The sequence below is a fragment of the Rutidosis leptorrhynchoides genome, chromosome 4 (assembly GCF_046630445.1).
Source record: "Rutidosis leptorrhynchoides isolate AG116_Rl617_1_P2 chromosome 4, CSIRO_AGI_Rlap_v1, whole genome shotgun sequence".
Taxonomy (NCBI): Eukaryota; Viridiplantae; Streptophyta; class Magnoliopsida; order Asterales; family Asteraceae; genus Rutidosis; species Rutidosis leptorrhynchoides.
This window is the reverse complement of record NC_092336.1, coordinates 279,923,080-279,933,679: the sequence shown is the minus strand read 5'-3', so window position 1 is coordinate 279,933,679 and position 10,600 is coordinate 279,923,080. Positions and strand designations below refer to the sequence as shown.

The 10,600-nt window shown below is 35.7% G+C and overlaps 1 protein-coding gene across 1 annotated transcript; it reads right to left on the bottom strand.

Moving 5' to 3' along the window:
- Nucleotides 1–520: 520 nt before the first annotated feature.
- LOC139841632 (uncharacterized) lies at nt 521–2,221 on the bottom strand. The gene is made up of 3 exons (XM_071831842.1): nt 1,429–2,221; nt 789–1,322; nt 521–549 (listed from the first exon to the last, which is right to left on the bottom strand). Exons 1-3 carry the CDS (start codon nt 2,219–2,221, stop codon nt 521–523), a joined length of 1,356 nt encoding a protein of 451 aa, XP_071687943.1.
- Nucleotides 2,222–10,600: the final 8,379 nt, after the last annotated feature.

Here is a 10,600-nt window from a genome sequence, read left to right as displayed (position 1 = left end):
TGCTTGAAAGCTTCTACTACTAACTACATACTAATATCCTATTGATCACTAGGGAGCAACAATAGAGAGATAATTACATTTCCTAATCTCTGTACTTTTCTCTCTCTCTAGAATCTAGGGAGGGAAAGTAGAGAGAGAACTAATCTCCTATTGATCACTAGAGAGCGACTATAGAGAGATATTTGAGAAAGAAGTGAAGAATTGGTGTGTTGAAATGGTGGGATGAAGCCCCTATTTATAGGAAATGCTTGGTGGCAAAATTGTAATTAAATTGCTGAAAAACCCCTGGCAGACCGTTTGGCAAGCCGTTTGGCAAGCCGTTTGGCAAGGGGTTTGGCAAGCCATTTTCCAAGGCCGTTTTTTATGCCCGTTTGCTCGGGCAAGCCATTTTTGGTGCCCGTTTGCTAGCAGGCCGTTTTCCATTTTGGCAAGCCATTTGGCAAGGGGTTTGCTTGATCGTATCTTGTCTTTCACCGTTTTCGCTCTAGAATCTTCGTTTTATCTCTGTTTTTGACAATTCTTATGCCCACGCATTCGTAATTGAATATCCTACAATATGAGATTAAGTAAATAAACTTTTCCACAAATTATAAAATAAGTTATTTAAATGCGAGTTAATCGTCTTAGCCGATTTTGCTCGTTTTTCCTCGTTTTTCATTCGCTTTTAGTGATTCTTGAAACATAGCCTTTGTAATTACTAAATCTACCAAATTAACCAACAAAGTGATTATTTTGGCGATAAAGTTTGGAACTTTATGGTTTTAGGGCCCAATATCGGGGGTAAAAACGTGACTTTTTGGCCGATATCAGGGCCTCATCCCAAATAAGCACTTTTGTCCTCCTAATGAGCTCACCCAATTTGCTGCTTGGAGAAATAGTACAAAATGACTCATCCATAGAATGAAGAGGTATGTGAAAATGTGAATGAGCCGTCTGACCTCCAGATAATAGCAAAGCTGCTATCCCACTTGACGCAACATTTAAAACAATTTCTCTTTTACTGCGCAATGAAGCTAAGAGTGTTTTCCAAAGGAAGGTTTTTTCAGTACCACCATAACCATACAAAAATAACACAGCTCTTTTGCCGTGATCAACAACTTTTATTATCTGATTGTATGCCTTCTTTTGTTCGGATGCTAACTTTGTAATGAAATCTGAATGTTCATTTGCAAGTGTACTTTTGTCGTGGGAGAGCTCATCTATAATAAGATGGTTTTCTGAAATATTCCTTATATGATTCGATGGGAAAGGCATTGAACTAAAACTTCTCGATGAACTACTATTGCGTTGAAGTAATTTGTCAATCTCTTGTAAAATCAAATCTTTTAATAGTTCAATCTCAATTTATGTTCCTGAAATGAATTAAATTTAATTTATTAATATAGTAAATATGACAATTTAATTATAATATAATTTAAATATCGTTACCTGTTCTGTGGGAATGAATGATATCCACCGACAAATATCGAAATGTTTTCTCAAATACAACTTCAGGTAGACTCATAGTGTTAGATAATAGTAATTGTGCAAATAATTTTCTGACGAAATGACCACCCTCCCCAAAAAATTCCTCTTGTATACCTTCTATATATTCTTTATCATCATCCAATAAACCTAAATCGTAGCAAGCGTCTCTGTAGCAATTAAATAACTGACCATTTACCGTCCGAATATCTTGATAGGAAGTTGGACCTTTAACCTTGTTGAGTAGTATTCTAAGAAAAAACACATCACCAGACGCTGGTGCCACATGATGAATACGTCCAATTGTACCGGTGTTTCTTTTGCGCCTAATCCAACTCCCATTATCTTTGTTCCAAATGAACTTTGTCAGGAATTCGACATAAGTCGATTCACGTGCTTCTTGATTGGAAACGTTACAATTCATCCATTCAATAAACATTGACGTATTGACTGATGGCTTTTCTAATACCTCATCAATTAATTCATCTTCATCAAAGATGATTTGCTGTTGTCCCTCCAAATGGAACGGTAGTCTTATAACACTGGGGTAATGATGATGTATATCGAACTTCAAAATCCTCCAAATGGTTTCACAAGATGAAACATATCGACAATCATAGTATTCTTTAATTTCATCAGTTTCTGTATCACAGAGCTGCGCTGTAATCCTATCATTAGCTTTGTTGATGTATTTGAACAAATAACTAATTAAAGCAACTTGGTTACACCACTCAACATTGAGATGAGCTTGGTACATTTTTAGGAGGTAAGGGTTATAAGCTACCACGCTTCTGTTATCCAATTCGTGACCTTGTTTTGTTACCGTTCTTCTATCATCCCTTCTTCAGTAAATTGGATAACTGTTGATCAAGCATATTTTCATGAGGTCAAGGTGAACTTACGCTTGAGTGCATAATAGGGTTTAAGGACTAAAAACATTCGGACCTCCTACGCTTAGTCGTGGATAACCCACATCGGTATCGTTTTGATTCTGGCAGGGTGGCCGATTTGAGAGTCCACCAACAACCCAGCATACGAGGTTGAGTGGCCCAAAGACATGAAGGTTTTATAGTTCAAGACATAGCTGAAAGTCTTGACATGTTAGATTGTATGAAGCTTTGTTCATACGATGATGATGTGTATGATTTTGTTACGTATTAGTAACCATATGTGTTTTTAAGGGTTTATGAGCTATGTATTTATAGGCTCACGAATTAGGGTTTCGAAAGAATCCTTTCCCTAATTAAATGCAATCTCTTCCCAACTAACTTTCGTTATTTAAGGAAAAGAATCCAAATTTATTATACCGTACATTCTTCTAGAATGTACTAGATCCTTATGCAAGTATACAAAACTTACATTTAATGGTATATGCGCATAGAGTGCAACTATACCCGTGCCATACGTTTATATGACATTTATTGTGCGGTTCGGGGCTTTAGATGCGTAATCCGCATAGTCTTGCGGATATGCGTATCATTAAGTCACCCCAGTTCGATGTTATATACAATTCCAATGAGTGTATAGCGTCGAACTAATTTAGAATTAAATAGTACCACAAAATAATGCCCAATGATTACACTGGATCAGAGAATTGTACATTTGAACGTATTGATAATACACATAGGGCATTATATGCGTGTATGTGTAACCAACCACCATTTTTAATGCAATACATTCGTATAGTTGAAAAATCATCCTTTCGACTGTAATTCCAATACCCGAGGTGACAACTGTCATTATTTATCTTAAGGATAATGATGAAAACATATGCAACTGCCTGGAGTTGCTATCGTACGCTGATTGTCAATCAACTTTTGTAGATTGATACACGTGTACGTTCAAAAATTGACCATGTCATTTTCAAATTTCGTTTGCCTATAAATAGTTACTTTACCCTTTTTAGGTTTTTCACGCTCCTCTCTTATTTCAAACTTTGCGCTTTTTCCGGCAGCCATTTTCTTTTCCGTTCGTATTTATTTACCCAAAGGTCCGTGCTTTCTTTCTTTCATTTTCTTTATTTACGCTTTAAATCTTGTATCGATCTGTCATGTTGATATCAGCTAAAAAGTCACATTTTTACCCCCGATATTGAGTCCCAAAAGCATAAAGTTCAAAGCTTTGTAAGCAAAATAATCGCTTTTTCTGTTAAACTTGTAGGCAAAGTAATTACAAAGATGATGCAAAAAGAATCAAGAGAAACGGAGCTAAAACAAAGATTCAAGAGCGAAAACGGTGAAAGACAAGAAATTAAGTTACGATCCAGAAAATCAAGGCTGACCAGCAATCCATACGGCCTGCCATACGGCCTGCCAGTATGGAAACGGCCTGCCATATACATGCCACCACATGGCCCATCAAACGGCCTGCCTTGCATACGGCCTGCCAAAAACGGGCTGCCATACGCCCTTCCATACGCCATGCCAGGCGTATGCTGGCAAATTTCAAGTCTATTTAATGGGTCTTTGTCATTCATTCCAACACACACCTCTATTCACTCTCTCACTACAATACACTTTCTCCCACTAGAGCTTTCAAGGCCTTCTCACCTCCGAGCGGAAAATTAAGTATCCGGAGGCGAACGCCGAAGATTGTAATAGGAGCGGGCTAGAGGTTGTCAACACTTGTAATGGTCCAGATCTCGTCTGTAAATGGTGAACACTTTCCTTAATTTAATAAAGTTATTATCTTGAGTTGCTTTCATCTTACATGATTATCTATCTGTTACAATTGTTTATTATGTGTTGAATATTTTATCTGAAACTTATCATATTGTTATGCTGAAACTTTGACGGTTTAGAAGTTTAATTTACGGATCACCCTTTTCGCTTATTCACGTGGCTATAATTAGGACCTGATCAACCCTAGGATACGAGGTAAGTAGTTATGTGTGCTTAACATCACAATAGGGATATAGTATCTACGTATGAATAACCATTTGTTCATCATAGAAGAGCTGCCCATTTAGATTGCGGTTAGAGTTAGCAATAGAGAGTTCAGTGAACACTAGCTTACTCAGAAGCATGATTCGCGTCAGAAGCAACGTTCTTGAGATATTGTAAGATGATCCGGGGTTAAATAAGTGATCGCAAAAGGAGAGACTTCTATCCCAATTAGCAGTACCTTAGGATATCTAAGATTGCACATATGTTAATGTTGAGGCATAGCATAGTGATTTAGTGGTAGGATATTGCTTTAGTCAGACCAACTAGGATTAAGAAAAGCTGAGACGTTCCTTTATTGGGTAAACCACTTTGTTCATGTACCTAGTATTCCATCCATAAGGTCGTTCAAACCTTTCAGGTTAACGTTGGGAGTAGGGATACCTGTCTTAGCCAAAATCTTCAAAGCCTAAACTCTTAGTGACAAATCAGTTAGGTTCACAGCCCAGCTGATTGAGGTTTAGTGTTTATCCTAGGAAGTTAAACTCTTGCGATAATTCCCCTTCAGAATTCTATTCTTCATACCTATCTTTACTTTTATTGTCTAATTACTATTTTATCTAGTGAATCTTAAATCTATCACCTCTTGTCACTAGGGTTAACTATATAGGCACTTTTGTCCAACATTACTGAACAAACATATAAAAATATGTACCTGAGTTATATTTACCACTTACTCGTTAAAAGGAAGACAAGTAGGTGAGTTATAGCTTGGAACCCCAGCTAAATATAAATGATAAAACAACCCACTACTTGCCCTCGTGGTAGCTGATTCTGACGTGCCGCGGCCTGACGACACCGCGAAAATAAAACTGTCCGTTTCGGCCATATCACATGTCTTCTGATAAGAACGTGAAGGATATAGAATCTTCTATTACAGAAGCAGAGATTCGCCAGATCATCGATCAATATCCCCCAATTGAGAAATATTCTCCGATTGCCCATGTAAGCGGTCAACGGGCGAACAAGCCGCCGGAGCATACGATTGTTGTTTATGACAAGGTTATGGAGCTTAGTAATACATGTATTCCTCCTACCCCCTTCTTCATGGAGGTTCTTCGCCATTATTCAATTGGTATTAGCCAACTGCAACCTTATGGTGCCAATCGTATTTCTATCTTTGAAATGTGGTGTCGTGCCAATAATCGCAAACCTTATCTATCCATTTTTACCAACCTATTTCGTGCTTCGATGAGTGATGAGAGTTGGTATTCTTTTGACAATGTCTCCAAGTTTTGTGTAACCCCAAAACAGGGTGTGAAGGGAATGTAAAAAAAATCATTTTTCTTTGTTAAAGCTACTTGTATTTTTGAAGATTACAATAGCATTCTTGTCTGGTATTCTGGAAAAAAGGAGGAGAAAAACAAACCTTTGCCGATTCTTCCTGAGGAAGATAGATTTTACAAGTCCTGCCTTAATCTTCAGCTACCATCCCGCGTTGTGATTTTCGGAAGGCTATAAATCCTAAACCGTATATTAGATTTAGGTGACTCTTGAACGAAAAGTCATCTACTCGAAACGAACTATCTGAAATCATCTTTCCAGAAGTCCCAGGAGTCTGATCAGACCCCAAAAAATAGCAAACAAGTGCTCCGGTGGGTTCCTTGGTGCTTGACGCTCATCACGGTTCTCATCTTTGATGCGTGTAAGCTTCAAGTGTACAACTCTTTGATGTTTTAGCATCACTTTGATAAGTTTCAACCATCAACACATAACTAAGAGTAAAAGCTAACATTTTACAAGTTTTGAACATCAAGGTTGTCTCTTTATTGCATAAACACAATAAAGCTTCAACCTTTGTCCTTTTGACACAAGTTTATGCATCTTCATCATATGAGATGATGAAGACTTGATTTTTATCACCATAAAAATCATAAAAGGTTCCAAGTAAATGAGATCTACAATAATAACTTAGATCTCAAGTATTAAGAAACCCTAATCTAGAAAGCTTGGATTTATACAAGATTAATGAGACCATAAGCTAGAAAGCTAAGATCTAGTAAAAGTAATGAGACCATAAGCTAAAAAGCTAAGATCTTCAACAAAATAATGAAACCCTAAGCTAGAAAGCTTAGATCTTCAATGTTCTTGAAGATCCTTAAAGCAAGAAGCTAGATCTACAAGTTACATGAAGATCGTAAACACAAGTTTTGATCTTTTGACAAAAACAAAGTGATCTTAAGCTATAAAGCTTAGATCCATCAAAATAATGAAGATTCAAAGCTAGAAAGCTTGAATCTTTCATGTTCTTAAAGGATTCAAATCAAAGTTTAAATCTTCAAGATATAACAAGATCAAGAAGCTAAAAAGCTTGATCTTATGAAGATGATGATGATGTCGTGTATAAGAAGAAAAGAAGAAGAAGAAGAAGAAGAAGAAGAAGAAGAAAATTTAAAACTTACAATTTTTAGTGTGAGAAAGACTAGAAAGAGAATTAGAGAGCAAGTGTGTGTAAAATGTGAATGAGATCAAGTGTGAAATGGGTGAAATAAGCTTGATATATATAGTGGTGGAGGGTGGTGGTGGCCGTGGGTTTTGGGGGGACAAGAGGGGGATAAATTTTGCTTTTTATATGGTGGTGGTCTAAAGGTGGTGCTTGTTGTTGGGATCCCATGCAACATGTGTACGAATGGTTAACAAAAATGCTAGTATGTTGGCTCATATTAATAGGTTTTTGTCCTACATCTTAATGGATCATAAATCCATTAAAGTTGGGCTAATTTAATGGTCCATTAACTAGAGTAGGGTGGGCTTAAGTCCATTAAGGTATAAGTCCAATTAGACTAAGTAGTGTGCATTAGTAAATTACTAAGCGTAATTAAGAAACCAATAAGCCAAGTAACTGTCATTAGAAAATAACAATTAGTATTACGTAGTCATAATAGTCCAATTATGACAAAAGTTAAACGTGTACAAAGTACGTAGCTCGTTCAAAACGACAAGTGACACTAATGGTCGTAAAAGCATTCGAGGATCATGTTAAGTGATTAAACACTTAATAGCATGTTTTAAGACATTAACAAAAGTAATTAATCATGAATAAAGAACCCAGAGCATAAACTAGCTTAGTACGCATAAATACGCAGTTTCGTGAAAGTATAGAGCACAAAAATATAAGTCGAAAAAGTCGGGTCGTTACATTACCCACCCGTTAAAGAAAATTTCGTTCTGAAATTTTGAGGAGTGACCAACAATGGTACCGAATTTGAAGAAAAAGGAGCGTATCAAAGTTCTGAGAGACTCGTGGGCTCAGAAGTGAGCTATTTACCTTGAAAGGTACTTGGGCGTATAAAAGTAAGAATAGGTATATGCCATTAATCAAGTCTCTTGACCTTAAGATCAACAAATTGATTTCGTTTCTTGTTAACATGAGTATGTCATCTGAATATATATCCACAAAAGGAAAGATGATGTTTTTAGCCTTACAGGCATCTTCAGTAAGCTGGATGCATGAAATGCATCATGAATGTTACCAAACTCATTAAAAACATTAAGCGCTTATGTCGCAATACAAAGCTGACAGGTAGAATGGAAAACATGGTGATCACAACCATGCGATTTGATATCTGGATAGTGTTAGCCACGAATTTTATTAACCCCTTAATTTCAGAAGGGACCATAGGCATAAAGAATCCGATATTTAAGAAACATTTCATTTGAATAAATGAATTGAAATTTTAGCTGAGAGTGACTAATCAGACTTACATGCAATGCAAGCCATAATTATTTATAGTGTCTTCAGGATGGTCTGAACGAACAATGAAGGATATCACCCAGTTTATCATACTGTATGTGAACGTATCCTTGGATGAAATGAAAGCACAGTTCCATAATGTAACTATATGCTGAAGTTAGGGTTAACATCGACTAGAACAACATATAGTTGCAACCAACGAAGGAAGAAATATATAGAGTAACCGCATCAGTGTTATAAATGTTTTAAGCAGTCCCTTCCAAGAGGATAACATGATTCATAGATTTTTAAAGTAATTTACATTACATTTCCGAAAGAAAATCGCACGAAAGGTGTGATCTTTGAACGAGAGGGAACTCTTCGTACAACGAGCGAGTTGATCTGAATTTATCCTTATACTTAAGGGGATGCGCGGATGAGAAGATACGTGAACCCTTGTTCATAAAGAATGGTTTAATCCAAGTGAAAAGAATCTCAAAAATGATTTCTTGTACCTCAACATACCGATTCATAGAGTTGATGTTTACGAGGGTGTTGCGATTAGCCGTGAAATATTGAGAGTAGAAAACTACATAATGTCTTTCCTACAATAGGGTGACCACTGAGTGTACCTCAGAAAACTGATTTATCGGTCCACGATTTTGCCATGTCTAACCTTAAAAAGGAACATTTAATGAGCGCAAAGACTTCTTAATAAATTTTATAAAACTGCCATCCAAAGTGGCTCAAGAGTTTTTAACAAAGATCTTAATGGTAAACTTCATCCTTAAACGGAGGACGAGAAGAAGTGTGATCCATACATGGTGTAGACTAATACGAAAACCTTTAATAAAATCAACCAGGGAAGTTTTGAAAAACCTTTAAACGTTTGATGTGACAACATGAACGGAACGAAGTTCTTAGTAAATTTAGAAGTATGTACAACGTGTTTCATTTTGCACAAAACTATTTGACTTAAGTTAAACAACTCAATAAAAGAGCGATTTTTAAATAATTTGAAGGTATAACTTAGTATGTACTAACCAAAATAAGTAAAAGGTAATTTTATTAACTTGCTTATATACATACATATATGATTTTATAAATCGCAATAGTGACAGAAAAATTTTATTACTTTCATTTGTCCATAAATCTCGTGAAGACCACATAAATAAACGTGTAAAAATTTCTGATAAACATAGTTTTTCGTATTTCAGCGGTTACGAGTTGAAAAAGATCGAGTGAAAAATCTTTGAATTATTGGGTGACATGGTACTAGGTAATGAAAACTAATGAATTAAAAGTAGTTTTGATAATTATCAGGACATAAGTCTTTGGGTCAAAAATGTTCACGTGCGAAGCCGTTGCTAAAAAGTGAGGTATGAAGGATAGAGCATGAGGATGAGAAGTTAATCACTACTTGACTTGCAAAATGTCAAACAGGTTATGACTAATATTAAAGTCAAAATATTGATGGTGTTAATATCATTAAACGAGAATCTCTTGGAATAAGTAAGGACTCAGAGTTATGTAAGAAAGAGCATCGCTCCAACAGGTGTGGCAAATAAGATCCCTGAGGTAACGCAATAATTTTGAATGGTTTAAGTGTTAGTGGATGTCCAAAGGCTCTGCATGATATGGCAGTAAGTGCCTTTTTCACACACACACACATGAATCTGATGGTTGTAAAGTCTTCATGATGACTTGGATACGAATAACACGAAAAATTTTATATAACAAGCAACGAAAATTTTATAGAAAATGTTTAAGGTGACAATGTAATAAAAGAAATGAAGTTCTTAGTAAACTAGAGTTATGTACAACATGTACTATTCTAAGTAAAATATCTTTTGAATAAAAGAATTGATTTGTAAAAGTGAAAGTAAAATTTCATATGTACTAGTCAAAAATAAGTAATTATTTACTTTATTATATATAACATGGCAATAAAATAAATTTATTTTTTTTATAAAACTTTGAGAGGATCGCACAGTAAAATAGTGTGTGTAAAATTTTGGCAAACAAAATTTTCATATTTCGGAGGTTACAAGTTGGAAAAAGATTGATGAGGATCGAGTAAAAGATTTTTGAAAATTTTGGGTGATATTTGAGCAACAATGTCACGAGGTAATGAAAACTATTGAATTTAAATGTGGTTGATGACTATTAGTAGGGCATAAGTCCTTTGACAAAAAATGCTTAAGTATGAAGCTGTTGCTTATAAGTAAGATATGAATGGGAGAGTATGAGGATGAGAATTAACCACCCATTGATTTTGGAAAATTTTGAACTGGCATGATTAATATCAAAGTAAGAAGGATGATGGTGTGATTATCATCGAATAAGAAATCTCTCGGAATAAGTTAGGATTTAGAGTCGCGTAAGAATGAGTATCAAATAAGATTCTTGGGTAGTCTTTATTATATAGAGTTTGAATTGCTGAAGTGACGGTATACAATTTCCTGTATCGTTGTGCAAGTTTGTCCATTGTATCTGTCTCCTTCATGGCTAGAAAGTGAGC

Excerpts from the sequence above, each read along its gene's own strand:
- LOC139841632 (XM_071831842.1), bottom strand. The coding sequence starts at position 2,221 with ATGTACCAAGCTCATCTCAATGTTGAGTGGTGTAACCAAGTTGCTTTA. Across the intron at positions 1,323-1,428 it reads CATTCATTCCCACAGAACAG|ATTTGATTTTACAAGAGATT; the intron begins GTAACGATATTT and ends AACTATTAAAAG. Across the intron at positions 550-788 it reads GATATCGGCCAAAAAGTCAC|GATATTCAATTACGAATGCG; the intron begins GTTTTTACCCCC and ends CTCATATTGTAG.